The 24,073-nt window shown below is 44.1% G+C and overlaps 1 protein-coding gene across 10 annotated transcripts in view; it reads right to left on the bottom strand.

Annotated features, from left to right (window-relative positions):
• Positions 1-24,073, bottom strand: part of LOC142572662 (uncharacterized) — a 300,880-nt gene that overhangs the window by 95,969 nt on the left and 180,838 nt on the right. For all 10 annotated transcript variants that reach the window (XM_075681936.1, XM_075681938.1, XM_075681945.1 and 7 more), the window contains 8 exons: positions 17,849-17,968; positions 16,318-16,425; positions 14,350-14,418; positions 11,957-12,184; positions 9,719-9,865; positions 6,560-8,212; positions 4,834-5,085; positions 2,807-3,031 (listed from right to left, as the gene is read on the bottom strand). In XM_075681936.1, the coding sequence (XP_075538051.1) occupies positions 2,807-3,031; positions 4,834-5,085; positions 6,560-8,212; positions 9,719-9,865; positions 11,957-12,184; positions 14,350-14,418; positions 16,318-16,425; positions 17,849-17,968 (2,802 nt within the window). The remainder of the gene's footprint in view (positions 1-2,806; positions 3,032-4,833; positions 5,086-6,559; positions 8,213-9,718; positions 9,866-11,956; positions 12,185-14,349; positions 14,419-16,317; positions 16,426-17,848; positions 17,969-24,073) is intronic.

The raw sequence follows: 24,073 nt of genomic DNA, 5'->3' as shown, positions 1-24,073 counted from the left end.
GCAGTGAGAGTCAAGAGTGTCAAGCTTTATTCACTATCTGTCGCAAAAGTTGCCAGGCCAACGTGCTCATGACCATATCAGATAAAGCCGTGTGTTGATGCTGTGAAAATCTATGCTGGTGTACGTGCTAGTGGAACATTCCATGGAGACTGGGACCTCTGTAGGTACTGAGATATCACGCAAGTGGCAACACAGTGATACCATGATGCTTCATATGGTGAGTACTGTCCAATATGGCTGGGAACGCTTGAGCCTGGGAATTTTTGTGAGATCTGGTTCAGCTGGTTACCAAATGATGTTGTCACAGACTTCGATAATGGAATCAAAATTTTGCTTAATTTTATGCTATGTGACAGTGCACCAGAACAAAAGAAATCACCCCGCGTCCTCTGGTCTCACAGTGGCAGCTGGTACTACACAATGGGTGATACTAACTGGCAGGCAACTAATGGACTTCCAGTGCTTTGGAAGAAGCGAAAAAAAATCGGAAAGTAAAAGAGAACAGGACAGGAAGGACACTGGTCTTCAATTGTCCTGGGATGTAGTCCTTGCACTGTTCTCTTTTACTCTCTGTTCTTTTTCTGTTTCTCCCGAAGCACTGAAAATGCATCAGTTATCAGAAATCCAACTAGCCCAGTTTTCTGCCATGAGTTCAACTGACAAGCATGACCCTGTTCATGCAACAAATCTGGCTGGTACCCTAAATAGGTAAAATTCTGGGAGCATAAAATCTGCAAGGAGACACCCATTGTCACTGATAACGTGCCATCCCCAGAAGTGATGTTTAGAGTATACAGTAGGATTTCGTTAATTCGAACTACAAGGGGACCAGAAATTTATTTCACTAAAACGAAGTTCGACTTAAGAGGAGCTTGTAGAGCCCGATCAATTGTGCAGTACCCAGTGTGCAATACCAATACTGTCACTGGGGTCACATTGAAAAAGTTTTAGGGCTCATTCAAACTGACGACTTGAGGTCGCACAAGCAATTGCGACAGTTGACCAAAAGGCGGCTCAAAAAAGCCAATGTTCACATCATCAAGTACAACCAGCCAGTTGATGTGCTGTAATGCCTCTTAATATGGTGTTCAAGTCTGCTCGCAATGCTATCACCATGTAAAATAAGCATCAGTGTACTATACAGACATCCTGTTTTTGCACATTTGATTGGTTCAGCAGTTTTGCAACTATGGTTGTGCAACTGAAAAATCAAGCAGCGAGCGACTGCCCCAAAATGATCGCTTTCTCGAAAAGTGACAATCTGTGATTACTTACGATCTGTCGCTTTGCAGCCAACTTGGTCGAGCGATGTTTATCAATTGCCGGCGTGAATGAGCCCTTATCTTTCCCCCATCAGCACGTGACAATTTGTGCTGGAAGACGCCTAGGTTCTGTATAAAGTTCGTATGCCATAAGATTGCGCCTCACGTGCCGTTTCCTGTGGGTGCTAGGGAGAACATGCGAATGTGAGCCAAGAAGGACGGTGGCTTGATGCACGTCTGCATGCCCAATGTTGGAGATGATGTGATCAAGCGCATGCTAGGAGCATGCGCTTGATCACATGTAGCGCACAGTGAGCGTGCGGTAATGTGATAAAGCGCGTGGTAATGAGATCATGTGCCAGGATAAGGGTGAGGGCCAGGAGGGCGGGGTGTGTGTGTAGATGAGCGTGTGGCAACGTGATCAAATACGCGCTGGGAGCTTCCTGCTCCTTTTATGCCAGATGGGAGAGGAGGGCATGGGCCACTGTGCTTGCTCCTGAATGTACTCAAATTCCTGTGCATCTTTCCTTGCAATTTTTACAGCTTGCGACATTATGGCAGCTAGCGACGAATTAAACAGTGGCCTTTGGTTAAGGTTTGTCTAAAAAATGGTCCCTGAGAGTTGGAAATTTTGTTCAAAATAACCATTGTGCATTTACGGACTTAGAATTCGTAGTACTTTTTTCTATTCAAATACTAAATAGGACTTTGCCAGGACTGACAGAGCAGTTCAAATTATCCACCCATTTGAATTTAAAAATTTCGGATTACTAAGATTTGACTGTACTTTGTTGTGTGACCATTACATTGCACTTCTGAATTCCATGTTAGGTAGAGCAGATGCAACAAAATTTCTCTTTATTCTCGAGCTCAGTGCTCCGAAAATGTTTGCAGACTGCTCAAAACCACTGGAATGTGAAGCAAAACAGACAAAATGTCAAACAAACACAGGCGCTGCCCTGTCTTTATCTGCTTTTGACTTTGTCTGATTTCTTGTGCTGGTTTTGTTTCACCTTCAAGGTGGCACCAGCCATGCAGGTTTCGGGTATCGGTAATGCTACACAAATGGTACAGCCCATAAAGTTTCCTACTAAATTTACTAGAGAGAGCTCTGGCACTGCAGTCACTTCAGTTACCATGGGAATGATCATTAGTAGATGGATTTGTCTGATCATTGTGCTCGTGGCGTTAATTACTATATTTTATTTAGTATGCCTTATCTGTTTTCATTGGCCTAAATTCTGAAGCTACGTTATTTTGCTAAATGCAGAAGGTAACAACTCTGCAAACCTGCATAACTGCTGCAAATTGTTGCACCTATAATGCAATATTTCGTTGGAAATGCTCAGTTTGCAAAGTCACAAAGCCGTTTGAAGCCAGAAGGACTAAGTTTAGACAAATCCACGTACTGGCCATCATTCCCATGCTGGCAGAACCGCCATGCTTGTAGCACCCATAGACACCAGTGCCAGAGTTCCCTTTGGTAATTTTTGCAGGAAACTCTGCGGTGCAATCGCACACAATCATGGTGGTACACTGCTCACCTGTGCAGAGGACAGGGCCCGCTCATTTTCCACCTGGTGTATTCGCAGTGTCAGAGCCACCAGGGCCTGCAGCTTGAGTTGCAGGTCGGGGTCCAAGCGGGGAAGAAGCTGCTCGTACTCTGCCTGCTGCCGCTGGCGCAACTCTGCAAGCACCGCATCTGCTTCCTCGGCAGCCGATGACTGTGCTGTCTCGTCTGCAAGCAGCTTAGCTCGCAGCTGCTCCACCTGCAGAAACAGAACACACAGCCTGTGATTGCAGAACCACTTTGAAATGTGCATGCCTTCGTAGCAGTGTCCCGAATCATCGGTGTTTAGATAGTTCCAACAGTTACAATGAAAAGGTCCTCGGGACGTATTTTGCTAAATCCACCACACCCCCATACTCCTGGTCGTATGCAAACACCCCAAGTATATCTTCAAAGCAGCGTAAATGACTACTGGATACCGACTATAAGTCCTGCAGTCCGCTGCCATCACATGCGCAGTGGTTTCATCTCCTTCGATGAAAGGGTTTATGTGGCACACTTCATCTTAAGTAGTGGTCCAGCCAGTTTAGGATATGGAGATATTTCTGGAGCAGGAAAAAATCAGTTCTGGAACAGTTTAGGGACAGCTACACCAACCTTCTGGAGTAGTACTGCAGCAGAAAGAAATTGGCCTTTTTAGAACCCTTGGAGCAGTACAGCACTAATGAGTGGACATTTGGTGCAGCTTGATACAGTCTACGCTCATTACAACTGATCCGTGTACCACAGACTTTCGGATATAACGGACCATATTTCAGCCTTAGTTTGTCCTACCTATCTTATTATTGCAACGAAGTTCGCTTTTAACAGACCACACTACAACGGACCATCGGCGTCAGCGAACGAACTTAGCATCAATTTTTGTAAAAATGGGGCGTATAAAACGGACTTTTGCCATGCCGACACGTGCCGACAACTGACTTGCGAGGGTCAGCCAACGATCGTAGCTCCATATCTTGCACGTGAGGGAGGAAGGCGGCAGAAACGTGAGGGCAGAAGGCGGGGCATATAGAAAACGGGAGAAAACATACTTCACTTAACTCATTCCCTACTGCACCAATTGGGCATTGTTAGCCCTCTATCGATGGTTGAAAACACCAGTTTCGTGACCTTCCGCACCACTCACGGACACTCGGTGCCATCGAACATGAACTATATTTTTGTTTTCTAAGCAGTTCACTTTTTTCCTGCTAAACAGTAATTTTTTAATGTGTTCTGAAGTTTTGGGAACGTCAAAGTAGAAAGCAAAAACGACGACCTCCGGGAGTGGTGCGCGCGCCACTCCCGGAAACCCAGACACAGCGCAATCTGGCGATTCCGCTGTGTCTGCGGCTGATATTATAGATGGATCAAGCAGCAGCGAATCCGAGGTTGCTGCCTTTTTGTCCGACTTTGAGAGTGACAACGACGCAAACCAGCCTGGAACATCGGCGGCCGCAGCCTGGCACGCCAAACTGTAGTGCTTGCAGTTAAATTCTTGTAGTCGAATGTTTGTTCAACGAAAAATTTAAATTTTTTGGAGATAGTGCCTATTAGATGGCAATACATAATGTATACCTCATGACTTTTGTTATTTTTTTCTTAGTGAATAAAAGTGTATCTTTACATACTTTGTTCAATTTTATCCCACAACCTTGATTCTGGCAATTTACATCCTTTATTTTGACATACATCTCGTTAATAAAATATTTATGTGTGAAAAATGCATTTATGCAGTTAATGCATGCAGTTAAGTATTACATAAAATGTTGAGTGCAGTAGTTCCTTCAGAAAAACGTCCGGCATAGCCTACAAAAAACGCCTATTTTCCCCATGGTAGGCAAAGAGTTAAGCCACACAAAGCGTGCAAACGGACATTTTTATCATTCCTCCCAACATCAGCAATAGTTTTAAAAAAAGAAGAAAAAAAAAAGAGAGAGAGAGAGAGGCATACATGGCTGCACAGTGGATATATTGGAAACCCAAGAAAACACCCAAAGGAACATTTGAAAATAGCCTTACCTGTTCTGCATGCCTCTGCTTCAGGGCTGCAATGTCTGCCTGATGGGTCTCTCGGAGGCGGAGCAGCTGGAGTGATGACTCGCGTACAAGGCATTCTTGGAAAGAAAGCAGCTCTCTCCGGCAAGAGTCCTTGAGGGCTGCCAACACGGCAGAGAGCCGCTTCCCGTACTCCACGTGCAGTTCTTCCCGCTGCCGACACAGCTCTAGCCGCTGAGAGGCACGGCTACAGAGGTCCTGGTTCGACAGCAGAAGCTGAGAAAAGAAATGACATTAATGCTGGTAACCATTAAAGAAAACCGTTGCTTAACTGAGCAATGTTCATGTTCAAAAGCTATGATAAGGGTATGAAAGGTGGCACTCTCTAAAGCGTCCTCTAGATACCTCATTTACAACTTGCTGCAACTCTGTGGGCTGAAATTTTTATGCACCGGTAGTTTTTGCATTCCATCCTCATTGAGATGCACATGACGTCACGTGGAGACAAGTGCTCTAATCCTCCACTGACATTCTTGAGTGGCAATGATTCAACATTAATAAAGATGCATAAATGCACAATGAAAAGGTTAAACAGCGTCAAGGAGTAAATTCTATCCATGTGCAGACAGGTAAGATTTTGCTCCCGATAGCACTGGCTTTTCTCATTCCCTGATTTCCTTCTGTTAACATTTTTTTTGTAATCTAGTTTACATTCTGTTTATGTATGCATTTCTACTTCAGGTAGTTCTTTCTTTTTCTGTTGTCTTTCAATGAGAATGTATTATAGCAAAACAAAGCAACACAGGCCTACTCTGCACATGAGGTGGCTTTATAGCAATGACAGCACCAGGTAAAAGTACTGCACAGCCCTGCTAGATGACAAGACTGCCTTTTGCGAATTCCAGAGGCTCACTATTACGTATAGCTTTATGATAGTAAGATTGCAAACAATTCCTATTGCTAATCATAGGCTGGCACAAGATGCAATACATGGGCAGGAATAAAGGTAAGCTGAGTGATGCCTCCTTTTCATTGTGAAACAAGCAAAGGGAACAATTATGCTCTTAATACAGGCAACCATTGTTAATTCAAGACCCGTTCGTATTTATAATCAGTTAAACGGCAGCTCCAATGGGTGTAAATATTTCTTCATAGAATACGGAGAGAGAGTTCATTATCCAGTCTAGTAATTTAGCCTAAGATGTAGGTGATGGGCTTAGACTGGCAGTAAAATTCTTTGTGTGCGAAGGTATATTAACAATGCATTGAGTGTCATGCACATCAGCATTCGGAAACTGCTTGCATAGTTTCTGCTTAGAGCTGAAATTTTGCACTCACACTTGAACAATAAAACAAAGTACAAAAGCACACAACAAAAACATGCTGCTGCTTTGTCAACATTGTGAGCCGGCACTTTTACTCAGAGCGATAGTATAATGAACTTTCTCAATGTATCTGTGTTACAGTATCTCTGTGCTATAGTATCTCCTCCTATCCTCCACCTGCCTGATGAGCTGCTGGACTTTTATAGTTATAAACCTTGACACCCTACAACATGCTAATTTCAGCAGTCTATCACACAAGGGGATGAGAGTTACAGCATTGTGGCGAGAACAGCTATACAGTACACATTTTACAAAGAATGCAAAGGACAGGCCATTACCAGTCTCTGCTCTGGTTGCTAGACACGCCGAACCTTTTCTTTAAGCACTAAAAGCATAGATTCAATGAGAACCCTTGTGGAGCCTACCTCTTTTTCTTCCAGCTCCAGCTGCATGCGCTGAATGGCAAGTGGCTTCACTTCATCGATCACGCTTCCCTCTCCACTGCTCCTTCTCCTGGATCGAGTGTCAGATGACCCAATGCTTGCTTCCCCTTGGTGCTTACCTTCCTCCGCTGAAGCACTATGCTCCCGGCCCGTATGTTTTACACAGTCCACCGACACATCACCTGGTGCCTTCAAGCTTTCTCTCAACTGATGCAGCTCTGCCTCCAAATGTCTGGCCTTGGCCGCCGATTTGGCAAGTGCCTGCTCCAGCTGACGGCACCTATCCAGAGAAGACCGCAGTCGCTCGCCACCGCTTAGCAGTCGGTTGGTCAAGTCCTTCACAATCTTCTGGAAGGCCTCGTCCCTCGAGCCAAGGCACTGGACATGTCGCTTGAGTGCCAACGCAAAGTTCTGCTCCTGTTCCAAGCGGCTGCTCAACAGCACCACTTGGCACTTGAGGCTCTGGTTTTCCAGGAAGATGCGCTGGTCGCGGCTGGACAGATCAGTGTTGGCTGTTGCTCTCAGGATCTCTTCTGTCCGAGCAACAAGCTGCTCTAGGCTACCGTGCTCCTGCTCCAATTCTGCCTTCAGTTTCTCTATCAACTCCTCTGCACCATGTAACCTCTCTCGGACAAGTTCCAAATCGCTCTCTGCCCGCTGCTTCTCTGCTGTGAGACGAATGTTTTCTGCAACTAGTGCATCGTACGCACCCTTCTCATTTTCACCTTCGTCAAGCTCTACTGATGCACTCAAAGAGTCAAGTGACAATCTCTTGTCAACAACCTGAGCAAGTGCAGCGCCATTGCTCTCTAGAGCAGATTTTGCGGTTTCCATGTCGTCTGTCTGAACAGCTGAGTTATGTCGCACTCGCTCAGTCAACATGAGTGCCGAAGGGATCGGTGACACGCAGGGTGACTGATCACCCGACAGCAGACGCGTGCGTTGTTGCTCTAGAGCCTTCTTCTCCTGCTCGAGGCGGATACACTCGGTCTGCAGTTCGTAAACCTCCAGCAAGCTCTCGTCCTCCACTTCTTCCTTAGCCCGCTGATACTCACTTTCTTTGATGGAGTTCAATGCCACATTTCGTTCCTTACGCAGCGATTTGAGTTTCTCTTCTGTTGCCACTGAGTCACGGCGAAGGTTGTCATTCTCAGCTCGCGCCTGGATCATTTCCCCTTCCAGAGCTTTCAGATCTTCTTCGAGCGCCGTCACCTTTGTGTGTAATGTGGCCACCTCTTCCAGAAGATCAGCTGGGTTTGGCATGGGAATGCTGTAAGCTTCGCAAGCAGCTGCGTACTCAAGGCCCTGCATGGCGAACAACTTAAGATCATTGTAGACGGTGTCAATGTCAGCGTGGCTGTCTATGCTGAGGGAGCGGGCAGCCATCCAGTCAGAAAGGTGGTTGCAGACAACTTGTTTGCAACTGAGGATAAGATTCTCATCGCATTCTGTGTGCTCTGGGGACGGAAGATGCTCGTGGGTGGTGTCGCCTTGCAAGTGCTGCCTAGGGAGCTCCGAGAGAGGCACGAGAGTCAGCGCAACAGCATCCCCACGGCAGCCGACGACAGAAGGGCTGGCAGCTTTGCATTCACCTGATGCTAAGTAGTCGGGGTGGCTGCCATTGCTTGTAACAAGCTGGTGAAAGAAAAGAAAGAAACAAAGAAGCATGACAAGTAATGAACAACAGCAGATGTTGTGGAAAAAAAGTCAAGAGTTTAAACTTTCAAGGCTCTAACAAAGCATTTTCAAGAATTTAAGCATCATGATGCCTGTGACAGCTTCAGAACAGAACCTTGTCTTAAACAATGAGTAAACATTTCCTACAGAACACAATGAAAAAAAGAAAAAAAAAGTCCCTTAAACTCTTTTTTCCTTAAATTATCGCCAGCCACTGCAAATAAGACGGCTCTCTACCACAAAGATGCTAATCAGACTAGATTGGCTCGACTCTTGGATTGCATAAACTTTATGGCTACACAAATTAAATCTAATAAACTTAGCTCAAAGCAAAATCCAAGAATTTTAAAGCACGTGAGGTTTAAGCTTTCAAGAACTTCAATATGGCAGTTTAACAATCAAGGATTCTCAAGGGTTTCAAGGTCTGCTACAAGCCCTATACAGTACCGGTTTCTAGGATCCCAACTGGAGTGCTAATAATGACAACGCCTGAAACTGCATGTGTGGCCATGCTCAAGCACAACAGCAATAGGGTACAACAATTGCTCCTGCTCGGTTATACAGTTAAACCTCGATATAACAAACTTCAATATAACGAAATACTTTATATAACAAAGTATTTAACTTTTTATAACTTCTTGTCCATAGGACACCATGTATCTAGAACCTCAATATAACAAAGTGTGTTTATACCCAGTTTCAATACAATGAAATTTCACTGCCTCAGCAAAACGAAACTGAGGCAATAAAGACAAACTTCCATGGACGCAGATGGCAAAACGATTGAATTACAAGTGGCTGATTGCGAACGCACCTCTCAAAACGTATGTCGTGCAGCCAAGAGTGACCAAAGAAGTGGACCAGCGTCGTTTTCCATATAAATTCCAAGTGCAATAAGAACTCATCAATCCCTGCATGCTGTATGCTTTGGGTGCGAGCATGCAGCTGTATTATAGGCTAAATGCTAGTGCTAGCAGTGAAGCAGACATAATGAAGTTACAAAGACATACAAAGTGAATAATGAATTAACGGTGCAGGGACCTCAGCTTACAATCACTGCGGCCAAGAGAAAAATGCGCTTCTGGGCAATTAAACATCCACATTCAGGAAGACACACTGGGACAAAAGTGCCCATGCTCTCCAAACTGCTCCACATCGCCCGCAAGCACGAAGATGGCAAACCAGCCTTTGTTAAAGCGCTGTCGATGTGCATGCAATCGAGGATCCTGAAGGTGACCTTATAACTCTCAAACAGCACCTGTGGGTAATTTACCCTAAAACGTCTTTTGCAACAGGAGTGGAGTGCTGGAAAAAAAATTTTTCTTCTGAACATTCATGATTCGAAGCTTCCTGAAAATTGGGTAATGCTGTTTGGTGCCATGGCCAAGAAATTCTGTGAAGGGGGAGGCGACTTCTGCTTTACCCCTTGTGGACATTCATTGTGGACACAGATGCGTGGCTCACCTCGCCTTCCTCGGGACCTAGAGAAGCAGCAGCTGCCAGTCGGCTGAGCAGGTCAGTACGTATCTGCTGCAGCATGGCAATCTGCTGCTCCTGGGCCTCCACCTTCTGCTGGAGCTGCTCTAGTGCCTCGTTCCTTGTGTTCAGCATCTGAAAACATGAATGGGTGAGACACAGATACAAACTTGGAACCGAGCATCAAGAATCGATGGTGTTTTGATGGGGCAACCCATCATTTTGTCAAGTCATCAACCCACATAGTCACTACACAGTACTCTCATGATCACCTGAGTCAATTAACATTTCAGTCTCTGAGCAAATCTGGTCCTTCCATGTAGCACTTTCATGGAAGAATGGTCTTGAGTGAAGAAAGAACTGGGCCAGCAAACTTCTGTCGGAGAGCGGTGCACTGTCACCGATTTCCAACAAATGACACACAAGGACTTCCCATTTGCACTGCAAGGCAGTGCCAGTACTGCCGGGTGCCTGAAATTGATAGTCTTGAAATGCCAAAGATGTAAACTGGAATCCTGACGAGTGCCACAATGTTTTCGAATTCTTGTCCGTATGTGATGAAACACTGACATGTGCGCTTAAACGTCGGCTCTCATTAACCACACATAGGCTATCAGTTGTGCAAGTTTATTATTTTTTTTGTTTCTAAATACTCCAAAGACCACTTAATGAAGCTGCGAGGTGGGACAGTAAAGACAAGTTCATTTATAAGTATATATATATATAACTAAAACAACACAGGCAAATCATGGGCTGGTTGTACTCGTAGCATGAGCATAAAAATGAAACTTTGCAGTAAGATTGTTGAAGACAGGAAGTAATTTTCCAGTGATGTAAATAGCCAGTAAAATGCCCTGGTCCTCAAGGAACTTTGGCTAAGTTCAATGGCTCACCTCTTAAGGGGGATATATGTGCATACATTTGTTGCTAATCATAAAGATATACCGAAGACCTTTTTAGTAAGCCATCAGGCGACATATTCTCGGACGATCACTTTTGGAGATACGTAGTTTCATTTTCGTGAGATCGTGAGGCACTGGACGCACGCACGCAAGGGGCGGGCAAGAGTGAGAAAGAAGCTCATTGGCTTTTTCTGAGCCGAGTGTCGTGAAATCTCAGAAATGTTATCACCCGAGAAAACTGCCCCTGGATGTGTCAAAGCTACTTTCCTAGGCAAAGGAAAATCTTTTAGATATATAATACCGTTTAAAGAAACCGGCTGTTGTTTTTCCTTTTCCCATTTGAACTGCTGACTGTTGACTTGCCACTGCAGGAGAATTTAAAGCTATACAGTAGATTTCCAGTAATATGATTTTTCGGCTAATTCGATCCTGACTGAAGGTTCCGGCCAGTGCCAATGCATTTCTATGGGCCTACACGTTCGTCATTTTCATCCTAAAATTTACATTCGCCAGATAATTCGAACATGACCAGGCTCAATGCACGTGCCTGATCCTTATTGTGACCCCAATAATGAGCACTTTAGTGGCAGTGTCCATCTTGGCGGAGCTCCGCAGACAGTGAATGCATTGACACGTGAATCTCCCATCAAAAACTTATTTTCAGCCTGCCCTAGGAAGATTTTCAAGCAAGAACAGCAGCTCACAATGCCTGAGAACAGCATTTACTCAATTCTAATGGGCATCTTTTGTTTAATAAGGAAATTGGGCTGAAAATTGCCTAAGCGGTGAAATTAAATACGAAACCAAAACCACCTTCACGGCCTTTGTATGCTTTACTGCATAACACGGCTGTATTGCAGCAAAGCTGAAATTAGAAAATCGGCCTAAAGAATCGGGTGCACACTAGACTTATACTTTGGCTACTAGCTTTAAGTCATTTCTACTTTGGACACTAGAAAACTGGCGTACGTTTGATTGGGAGGCGTGTTAAACAGGAGCAAACACCGCCAAATGAATCAGCAGTGTGTTATGGTGTTTTTTTCTGCAACTTGTTTAATTCGACCTGCTGGATAATTCAATCAATTTTGTCAGTCCCGTCAGGGTTAACTTAACAGAAGTCGACCGTAGTTGAAAAAATAATAAGGAAGACATCAAGAAACAACTGAAACACAAGAAAGACAAATGAATTTCTGACCAGGCTATCATCATGATTCAGAGACTTTTTACTACGACTGGAGTGTCTTAGGTTGCAACCTGGCGACTTTGTACAAATAATGATAACATTGTTAAAAAAGAGACATTGCTAACACTGACACCCACTCACCTGCTGGTGCTGTTGCCTCAGGCCACCGTCTCCACCTCGGGCCTCGAGCAGCTCCATGCACAGCTGGAGCTCACGCTTCAGCTGACTCACTTCCTGGGCGAGTGCGTGCTCCTGCTGGGAGGCCTCCCGCTGGGCCCGCTCCTGTTCCTGGCGGGTCTCCTCCAGCCGCTCTGTCAGCAGCCTGATCAGCTCATCACGCTTGCTCAGCTGACGCTTCACGTCGCCCATCTACAAGGAGCACGAGACCAACGAGATGCCGAGACCAATAAAGAAGACCAACTAGTGACTACAACCTTCACTCAACATTTTATCGCGGTCATGACACTCTGTGCCTAGACCAGGGAGAAGGGGGGAGCCACGATTACCACTCGCCAGAAATGATACAGGACCTAGAAAATTGGGAACCAGTGTGACATATTGGCATGACCTCTGAGGTTTGGCAGCAGACACGGCCCATTGATAATCTCTGAGGACATAGTTGGGGATTCCCAACACATACGCTTAGAGATGCCCACGTCATCTGCTTAGGCACTCCAAAGGCTATTAAACAAAAAAGACTCAGATGATTGTCAGACCTGTAACTGCCAAGACTGCTTTACCAATGAATACTACTGATTTACAAGCAATTTAACCAAAGTCAAATTTTATTGCAGCTGGCCTTTAAGTATTCTTCACCAGCCTTGAAGTACTAGTCCCTTAGCAAACTAAACGCTGCTCATCAACCTGTCATCAGCTTAGAATTGCATAAAATGTGTCAAGTTACAATGCAGTTCTCAGAAAGGAAACAAACAGGTGTATAGGTCGGGGTGTGTACCAACTTCTTGCTAGCTGTTGAGAACTCCAGGTACAACTTTGGGAATTCGATAATCAGTTTGACATCATTTCTGACTTTCCTTTTCTTTTTTTAGCTACAGAATTGTTCTATTGCACTTTAATTCAAACTCAGTGCTCAGATGCTTTCAGTTTTTACACATTTCTCTGTCTTCAGACCTCAATTTACCAAAATTACCATACGCCTTAAGCATTTAGATTGTTCCAAGCATGCACCTTATGGTTACATTAACCAGTTTATTCTGAAACCTGATGTGCGAGTTATTGGTTTTATTGTTCTGATGTTTACTGCCTTGTGCTCAAAGCGATTTGAAAAATGCTCATCAGGACTGAAATGCGTACTTGGCCACGACATCCTCCCCTTGAAGAATGTTTGGCTGTGGCTCCTGTAATATATGTTGCATAACACTGGGACTTCTGTTTAACATTGTACATCACTAACACTCACTCATGAGCTCCAAGAGGCAGGTGACAATAAGTGAAGGAAGAAAAGCTAAAGGAGGACAGTGCCAACAAATGCCCCTCCTCTTGCTCAATTGACAAGATAGACATTAAAGAAAAAAGGACTCATTGTTTATTGTATGCAGACTACTTTAAATTACTACCCCACTTCCCCAGTGACGCGAACAAAGGGCCATTTGACGGCTCACAGGCAATCTTACAGTGCGGATTGAGCACCACACAACGGAGACTAAAATAAGTGTCCATTTAGTGAGCTTAATTACTTAATGCCACAATTATGCAAAATAGCAGAACTTTAGCAAGTCCTAAAGATTTTATGGGGGCCCTGAAGGCCACCAATAAGGGGCACCACAAAGAGAACCGAGCACACCTAAATGTGTCAATGCAATTACACAATCTTCTCAAGAGGAGGGAGTTCATGCCCATAAATGTGTCTGCTCATTTCGTCATACTACCTGTGCTTGCTTCCTGGCCATTCCTGCAGTTACAAAAATGGGCTACCGGAGCTCACGCACCATAGAGAGTTATTTTTGCTAGCTTGATCTTGACAAAGTTGTTATAAGGCCAGGACGGATGCACATACACATGCTTCTTTTGGCATCAATGGGAAGTGGACTTCTGCAATATGCAGGCATGACCTGCACACCATCAAATGCAGACAGCTACACATACCCAGTGCTTTAAAGCAGCCAGAGCCAATGCTTTACCAAACGGTGACATGTTGCATGCTCTGAACGTCACAAAAACTGAAGTGCTAGAAGATATGAAAAGGCGCAAGGATATACACAGATGTTACTTTTCAAATTATACACTAACAATTATTGTTACTACTTGAATTTTAATTTCAACAAGCCTAGACATAGAATCAAGAGTTGAATAGCATGTACTAATACTCATGCCACATGGGAAAATTATGAGTTCGTTAAAAATAAATCTTTCCTTCACAAATTTTCGAAACCAAGAACAAAAGTGCAGTAATACAAACATTTTATGTAAATGTTCTGGGAATTATTAGGGACAAAGAATTGGCTTGTCAAAGAAAAAGGAGGACAAGACGGCCATTCTTGTCTTGACAAATGAAACAAGACATGGTAGCTCACCTTCCTCTTGTACCTGCTGAGTGCTTCATTGAAAGACATGTCTCCATGTGCAGGTGAGTGTTCAGATTCCTAAAGAAAAAAAAAATATATATATATATGTATTCAATGCCTGAAGGACCTGCATGGCATAGTATACTACTCCAAGGTAGAAGTTTTAAAAAATCTGCGATGTTATACAATGTTAAAAATTTTTTAATGTTTAGGATGTGCCCCTTTTAACAATGTGTTTTTGCAAAAGCTCTGTCTTGCTATCCATACGTGCAATACTTTTCATACAGACAGCATCATTTAATAATCAACAAGGCGAAGCAGGCACAGCAGTAAAGCAATATCTCCCGCCCCCCTTTCTTTTTTTTTCCCCCCAAAGCAGCTAAAGCACTTGTTGCATTCACAGCAATCCCTATTATGGGCTCTTCCATGGCTCAAATTCGTGTATCTTACTGAACGTACTTGATATGAGCCGCAGGCTGGAAAAATAAAAGTAACCTGCCTTAGAATTCTATGAAAAATTCCGTATGTATGGGTCGGGCACGCTGAATACTGCTAACCATGTCACTGGGGTACTGGCTGCTTTGCCTTGTCATATCTATCGCCTTTTACACCTGAAAGTAGACTGAAAATACAAACTTCTTCTGCATTGCATATTTCTACCCAATTCACTGGCTTACTCAATGTTGCTGCATTTCACACTGTCAATTAATATGCTCTCAGCTTACCATCTGCTTCCGTGCCTTCTGGTTAGCTCAGTTGGTAGAGCAACTGCTCCCCATTCCAAAAAGACACGGTTACTGCAAAGCTCTACCAGTGGACCAGGACGAAAAGTTTCTTCAATTTCAAAGATTTTTCTTTCAGAGGAACCCGCATGGGTTTTCTTTGTAGTTTTGCGTGACTTTTATTCCGGATATCAACTTTCCCTTTACAATCACTGAAGTAATTCAAGAACATTTCTGCATTGAATGCATTCTCCGATTTCATGCAATTGGTAATTGGCTATGTCCAAACACCCAACAGTCTACTTCATCAACTAATAGACCAGGTACTAATGCGTCACAGACGCTAGCAGAACACCTTTTCTTTCTTTACTTTTTAATTAATTAATTTATTTATCTTTTTGCTCAAGCTTATCACTATAGTTTATATTTCTCTCAAAAGGTTTACAAGACACTTTGTTTATCAAGTAAGATGCTCAACAACCGTCATGGCTCCGCTGACACTATCTTACGTCCCAAGTGGCTCACTGTATTGTTCACATTCATACTCTACTGCAAGTAAAGAAAAATGCAATTACAAGTGCATTTGGAAACACAATGTGCTCAAAGAATGAAAAAACGTTATGAAAAAGAAATGCACACGTCATAAACATTGCACCCGCAAGAGAAACCTAAGGGGGCTTAAAATAAAGAAAGCTAATGTTTTTATTACCGAGTTCTAGCTTCTTTGCAAATGTATTACCATTTATGAATTACTGGGTCACCGGAGCCTTGAACGGCAGTAACAATGTGGTAAGTGACGTGTTGTGACACTTTGCCCAACCACTACACGATAGAAATGTTATGTGGGTATTCTCATTGAAGAAGAAAAAATAATAACTGCGTGTTAATGGTTCCATGACTGTTGACTCTTTGCGTCACCACCTAAATAGAATATGGTTGGTGCCTGCAATAATAGCTCTGTGTCCTCTCTGGTTAAACTCTGTGCCACAATACAATGTCACCCAATGTGGCAGCTTGCGAAGGTGTCTCCAGTAATCCGATATTCCATAAACTGCAAGACGTTTACGAGTAGGCTAAATCCCCTTTTTAGCCATGCACAGAATAGTGCTATCATAGTCCCGCTTCCCCAGTAATTATAACTCTACCTGTTGGAGAACACGTTTCCTTGATAAAAACATGAAACATTTTTTTGTTTACCAATCTAGAGAGCTTACAGAATGCTCATTTCCCATCGCAAGCCAACATTTTTACGAACCTTCTTAATTATCTCGGGAGATGCACAAGTCTCTACGCTTGAAAAGCTGATGTTGAAGCTTGAATCCAGGCCATTGTTGATCTTTGCATTCAATGCGCCGGAGGATGTCTGTTGGAGAGGGGAAAAATAAAGTCTGTTGTTATACACTTTGTGTGTGTGTGTGGGGGGGGGGGAGGTGTAGTACAATATTAAGTAAACAACTATTACTAAGTATAAGACCTTAATCATAAATGGCATGATGTAGCTAGTGACAAAAATAATTATTATCTTAAATAAAGGGCTTATTGATCCCTGAGACTGTAATGAGAAAATAAGGCAGTATCAGCATGGTCCATTGATGCAATATTAGGAAGATAAGACTCATCTGCACTTCCTCCACATTGGTAATTTAGGGCAGAGCCTCACGTCAATGTACTTACTTGGGTATCTTGTGTATCCAGCACAATTGTAAGGGCAATCGAATCCTTGTTTGGATGCAGTTACTTTATTGCTATATTGACTTCTCCTTGAGCTATGTCTGAAGCACCTGATGATTACACTTTGTTCTTATTAGACACTTCAATTCCCAACATATAACTTGTATCCAACATTTCTGTTACATGCACACATCTACTTGGCACTCATGCCCCAAGAATTCATTGTCTGTTACCTAAGTTTGCACATGTGATAGAACATCACAAAGAAATGCTGTAAACAAACGAACAATGGCTGCATGGTTAGCATGATTAAAACAAGCACACATCAAATGCCATGTCAGTGATTTAAATCCTGCTGCTGGACAAATAACAAGAAATCGTTTGCACGGCACATATGTGCTTACATGTGGGCAAGTGGAGCTTTTAAACTATCTATTAGAGAAGTCTTTCCATATGTGGCCAAATTTGTGAAACTGAAAGGCTTACTTAAAAATGTAAAGGGTCATGCTCTCCATTGTTCAACAGTGAAATCAGCCAGTGCTACAAGCCGTATATAAACAACGCTGTTCTTCATGCAAACCACGAGAGTAGCATCCAAACGATATAACTCCAGCTTGCTGCATATGGATTTAAATATGTAACAGAATGACATTTCCGTCTGACAGACTACATATAAAACACAATTTCAATGAAGCACATAGAAGAGCAGTTTCTGCAACTGTTCAGTGCATTTCACAGACTTGTATTCATGGCATCGATTTGTAAAAGAGTCATTTTCGAAATCAACCCGATTGGCTTTGAAGTCAGCGGCATCAGGAATGAGGGGCATATGGGTGGGCCCAGCTGGACTCCAAGGTTTTGTAACAATTTCCTCGCAGTATTTCTAGCCAGACAGTACAATGATTGAAATAACCACAGCTCTTTCTTCCTCCAGGTGTCTCATCACTAATCATCACCTCATTCGCCAAACATTTCTAAATGTCTGCTTCAACTATTCTTTACTAATCTAGTGCGCTGTTCATACTTTCAATGCATCAAACAACACCTTTGGATGTTTATGTAGGCTTCAGTGAGCATTTATACAAAATGCTTTCAAAGGCCAGTGATCCACAAACCTTTCTGGAAACACTCCCTGGGGATGGTGCAGAGGCCATGCTAGATCGACTGGTGTCTGAAGACAGGTGGCTGCCGATGCTTGAACTTTCGCTTGATGGAAGAGGAACAGAGGATGGGCTCTGAGAACGAAAAAACAAAACAAAAATCAAGGCTTGTTAGTCAATTTCATCGAAACAATTAGCTCTGAAAAGCTTCCAATTATGACTGGAAATCTTGTGAGTGTCACTAAACTTAAGCAAAAATACCAGAGCTGGCTTTCTTGCCAACACTGCCAACTACTACAACCAGATTAAAACTTCTTTCTGGGCGAATCGGGGCATACTTGATTTGACAAATATAACAGTGCTAACACATGCAACCACTCGCTCAATGCAACCACCAACACTCAATTGGTTAGGGCATCGCACGTGTAATGCGAAGCCACTGGTCGGGAACGATCCCACAACCTTCGCATGCATCCCCACCTGCAGCAAGTTGTTTTTTCATCCACTTTCATTGTCATTAATTTACAATTTCTCTAATTCAATTATTAATTACAAGTAATTTCCACTATGTTTTCCTTGGTGTCTTTGTTTGTTGGCTTCTCACGATATGATTAATAAAAATCGAGCCCCTCAGTTAACCCCATTTCTTCTTACTCTTACATGACGAGGGTCTCAAATCCGGCAACATTGATGCCTTCAGGTAGCGTGTGTAGGTTTATTGACCAGTTGTCTTCACCCAGAAAGATCACGTACTCGTGACACCTGCGGCACAAAGGATGTACCACATCCAATGCCAAGGATTGTGAGTGGTGGCGCTGGCTAACACTTCCAAGGTTAGTTCTGGTAGCAACACATGAATACCCCAGAAAGTGGATAGGGAAACCGCACCACGGTAGCTCAATTAGTTAGAGCATCATACGCGTAATGCGAAGATGTGGGATCGTTCCCCACCTGCAGCAAGTAGTTTTTTCATCCACTTTCATTGACATTAATTTATAATTTCGTGAATTCAATGATTAATTACAAGTAATTTCCCCTATGTTTTCCTTGGTGTCATTGTTTGTTGGCGTCTCATGACAGAAACAAGGACAAGACACAAGCGCTTGTGTCTCGCCCTTGTTCCTTTGTGGTTGCATGTGTTAGCTTTGTTATATTTGTCAAATCAACTACAACCTGCAGAGAAGCATATAAGGGAAAAATGATAACAAAACATTGATAACAAAGAAAAACGAGTTGCAGTTTCACACAAAATGCAAAGCAGTGATACAACAGGCGGTGCAATAATATGTACAGTAGGGCTTGCACATTTCAGTAAGGTATCAGCCGGAGCAAACATTTTTGGATGTGCGTCACAATCTTCTTGCAAGAAGAAGAAAGCGTTATTCAATGATAACTCACATAATTCAATTAGATTTTTGGACACTCCCATATGCAGGGTACGTGCCATGTTTAGAGGAAAACCAACCAACCAACGAACTCTGGTCTGAGTCATCTTCAATTGTGGAAGTGCCATTCTCTGGTTGTGGAGAAGAGGAGAGATGCAGCCTTTTCTTTCTCCTCTCAACCAAGCTGCTTTGTGCTTCTGACCATTGCCTTCATTTAAACTGAGTACCCCACGCTAATGCTATGTCTGTAATTTTGTATGGCTTTATAGGGTGATGATTGTGAGCATCATTTCTAGAGTAATAACAGTTTTCTTTTTATCTTTTTCTTCGTTTTTTTTTATGAACACCAATGTTATTTGCAGCAATCCCAAATCACTTTGCAAGAAGTTTATAAATAAAAAAAAATATAAATCAGGAGTAAACGGCAATACACAGGCAGCCAAAGGTTTTACCACTCGGTTACTTCGCCTATGCTATAGTAGAGATTGATAATGTGTCTGTAGAACGCAATTGAGCGACCAGCTTCTGTGATGTGCTATAACTGGACAGCTCTGCACCCTGAAAGCTTATTCATAAGCTAGCACCAAGATGAAAGCATTTATTTAAACAATGTCCCAATGCTCAACTGTTTGGCTGGAATGATATAGGGAGAGGTTTTAAGAGCAACACATATCAACAGTTATTTTAAGGCTCTTGCGATCATTTGGAACAATCAATAAAAATAAGTATGAAACAACACAGCGCTTTTGCAACTCTAATGTATGCATGGAAGAGGCTCCTGCAGCTCGTGCCCATTTTCTCATCAACATAAACCTTTGCTAGTTTTCTCCCAGTGGCTGAATGCTGTCTCCCATGCTGGCTTTGCTTTGGCGAACCTGAAACTCTCTGTTACTATGAGGAAAACGAAGAAGGAAAATAACCACGACTGCTAGCTTCCTTCACTGCTTCCTCAAGTTGGCAATACTATACACGGCTTGGTGTCTTGCTCATTTTTATTTTAAGACTCTGACTGTCGATTACATAAGAATAACCGCAACATAAAAATGCTGGTTTCTTTGTGAAAGAGATCAGCACAGTAACACTTGCCTTGATCTTGGATTGTAGCGCAAAGTGAACACGGACACAGAAAGGAGCAGACAGGACGAGTGCTAACCTGCCTTCTTCACACTGCTGTACAAAATTGCTGGCATAGCCAGAGGGGGTCAGGGTCACACAGAGCAAGCGGACCCCCCCCCCCCCCTCCCACCTGTAAAGAGGAGGAGCAAATAATAGAGAGAAGGTAGGGATGTGAACTAGAAGTGCATACGGTTGGCTACCCTACACTGGGGGACAGAAAAGGGTGGAATAGAAAGATGAGATAGAGGGGAGGAGGGCCTTACCAAATCAAAGGTACTCACACAGGCGAATCGCCCTCAAGAAAGACAAAAATGCCTTCCCAGCCCCAACCCCCGAAATTTTTGTGTTAGTATGCAGTCTGCCCACTCCTCCCTCCACACCCACACCCTCCCTGTCCATGACAAAGTGTGTGCCAAAGCTTTATCTTATAAATGCTTTATTTCCTTTGACTGTAAGCCCACACTCAGTATTTGATCACCGAGATAGTGGGAAAAAAATGGGACACATTATAGATTTGGGAACTTCTGTAGCGTTCCTACGACATACATATATCCCTTTTGTGAAAGTTCTGCCGCCAAGGCTGTCTAGAAGGAGAGAGACAGAGAGGCAGAAAAAATATTGAGATACAGAATGCCTTGCTACACGCTAGCTTACAGAAAGAGGAAGTAGGTGCTAACTTGCCCTTTGCCTTCAGATGTTCCCCATGAGCACATCTAACATGAGTGAGTCCCCACTTTTCCGCCCCCTTAACACACTGTGTTTTTATTTAATGCTTGGCAAGTTTTAAACATCATCCATGGCATAGAGCACAAATCTACTCATTGAGCTGGATTACTCAAAAAGGCAGACATTACTGGCACAAGAATCAAAATCCATAATTGACTAGTACACCAAATTTCAGAAATCAACTCTAATTAATTTAGCGCACATATTGCAATTTACAAATTGTAGCCAGTGATATTACAAGGCAACCCGCCATGGTCGCTCAGTGGCTATGGTGTTGGGCTGCTGCTGAGCACGAGGTAGCGGGATCGAATCCCGGCCACGGCGGCCGCATTTCGATGGGGGGTGAAATGCGAAAACACCCATGTGCTTAGATTTAGGTGCACGTTACGGAACCCCAGGTGGTCTAAATTTCCAGAGTCCTCCACTATGGCGTGCCTCATGATCAGAAAGTGGTTTTGGCACGTAAAACCCCATAATTTAATATTACAAGGCACATCCACCAGGAACGAATTTTGAAACTAGCACCAGTTTTGAATAAGCGCTGTCAAACTTGTGCCACAAATGCACTGTTTTTCCACTTACTTTTTTAACGAAATGCCTTTTTATGCACTGAAAGTAAAAAAATAACTGGAACGTCAGTGCATTTTGTCGCATACTTTGGGAACAAATATAACGAAAATGGTGTAATGTTTAGAATTTTTTTCGAGTGGATGACTCGCAAACTCATTGGCTACAATTAATAAATATCAAAATGTGCTGTAAAATAATTAGTTCAGAAGTTAATTGCTAAAATTTTGTAATTAATCACTTATCAATTTCAATTTCTCATGCAGATATGCAAATTTCTCATGCAAGCCTTCTAAAGCAACCAAGCTCAAGAAGTAGAATTGTACATGCCACGGTCGATTAAAAAGAATACTGTTAACGATAAGGAAGAGGAAGAAGAAAAAGTCTGCACACTAAACTGTGGATGGGTCATTTAGACTCATCCACAGACCCATCTATAGCCCGTACAGCGGTCTCTCCCCCCCAACCCTTAACGTACGGAGCCCTCAATACGCGGCGCGGCACTCGAACGTGAAAGACTGCGCTGGTGCGCCCGAGTGGAGCCCTGCTCTGGTGTCGCATGGAGGAAAACAATATAGGAGACGCCCTGACGTCACGTTTTTAAAGCCGGAAGTGCAGCCATGTTGGTGTGCCAACATGTTTGCGCCTCCAATCAGCTCGCCGGAGAAGATAGGCACGAGCTTCGAACTTGCACTGCTACGAGCCGCCGGAAGGGTGCGCTGCAACTTCTGTTACATTCTTAGCGAAGCAGGCGCGATCCTCTGTTTTTCCGTGGCACGTTGAAGACGACGTCGAAGACCCGCACCGTGATTGCTTGAGTGTTTCTGTTGCTGGGCTGACACTCAGACTCACCGACCTCAAAACGCAAGTTTCAAGCTTGTACGCCACACTTCAGAGTCGGCTTGTCTCGCGAACAGAATGTGCTGCGAAAATGACACGGGCCGCAAAAGAAACCTCATTTTTTTGAGGCCTAGAGCAGCAGCCAGAGCTTCAGGAGCGCGGTCGCTACGGTCAACGTCGACGTTTGGGGTACGAGTCCCAGTGCTCCTTCGCGAAAAACAGCAGGTGACTTCCGCCACACTTTCTCCAACACGTCCGTGCTGGCCGGGGCCCCATCCTACGTTTTCTTTCCTCCATGGCGTCATCCACTGCTCTAACATCCGCTCACAGCGCGCGACGCCATCTCTTGACGAGCGCCATAGAACGCGCGCGAAAATTTATAGACGAAAAAAAAACAACAACAACAACAATCGCTTAGCGATGTCTGAATGAAACTAACCGGCACCGCGTGTCGTTCAGTAAACTCGCATGTCGTTGAGTAAACTGACCGCGACACAAATGAAGGAGCAGTTTGCGAGTGGTATGACAAGAAAGTACAGAAGATATGGCGCCGAGAAATCATATGCGGTTGCTAAACGAGTCCCCGCCGTCATCCGCGTGACTTTCGGGTACAGCCTGCACACGAATGGAGGCAACAAACCCGCCGGGGATAGCTCAGCGGCTATGGCGTCGCGCTGCTGCTGAGGGCGCGACTTCGATCCCAGTCGCATTGAAAGGCGAAAAAAAAAATATACAGGAACGCTCGTGTGGCGTGCACCAGGTAAACGTTAAAGAACCACCTGGTGGGCAAATTATTCCGGAGTCCCCCACAACGGCGCGCCTTACCATGATCATGGTTTTGGCGCAGCCCCGGAATTCAATATTAACGATGGCGTCTTGGCTTGGACCAGTTGGTGCTTGCTGAGACCATGTTATCATGAACCGGCCCTGCCGGGAAATAACTTTCAACGGGAGCAGTGGGAGACGGCTCGCCAGCAAGGACCCAGAGGCGCAACTAGCATTTTTCGGCCAGATCAGGAGGGCAACGGAAGCCAGTGGAGCGCCAGATTAAGGGTAACCCCCACCTGCTCCCTCAAAACCCTCTTCACTCCAATACTTAGCGCGAGAATGATGAAACACGGGGCCACCCGAATAACACGAACACAGAGCAAATGTATATTTCAACAGCAAAACGCAGGACGATGCGCTATGCAGGTTAAGTGGTAAGCTAGGGTCACGCGCGTGTCACCTGTCCGATCGATAAGAACTATACCAATCGGACAGGGTATACACGAGCGTAAGCGTATAGCCTCCGTAGCCCTACAGGATAAAGAGATGAACTTCCTGCACGGTAATGTTTAGGTGCTGGCGGAAGTGATAGTTACGAAGCGCGTGTATAAGGCAGCATGATGCTGCAGCAATAAAACCGCATGATGGAAACAGCGCGTCGACTTGCGTGTTCGCGTCATTCGCGTGCCTCCGCGTCTCCGCTTTTCGTCAAGCGTCGCGAGCTGCAGTTCATGCGCAGAGATGCGGCGGAGCCGTATCCCACGCCACATCTGTCTACAGGACGTCGCGGTTCACTGGGCCGCTTGACTGGGCATCACGCCACTTTACGATTTTCCGC

The sequence above is a fragment of the Dermacentor variabilis genome, chromosome 2 (genome assembly GCF_050947875.1).
Source record: "Dermacentor variabilis isolate Ectoservices chromosome 2, ASM5094787v1, whole genome shotgun sequence".
NCBI lineage: Eukaryota > Metazoa > Arthropoda > Arachnida > Ixodida > Ixodidae > Dermacentor > Dermacentor variabilis.
The sequence above is the reverse complement of the archived record's forward strand: the minus strand, read 5'-3'. Positions and strand labels throughout refer to the sequence as shown.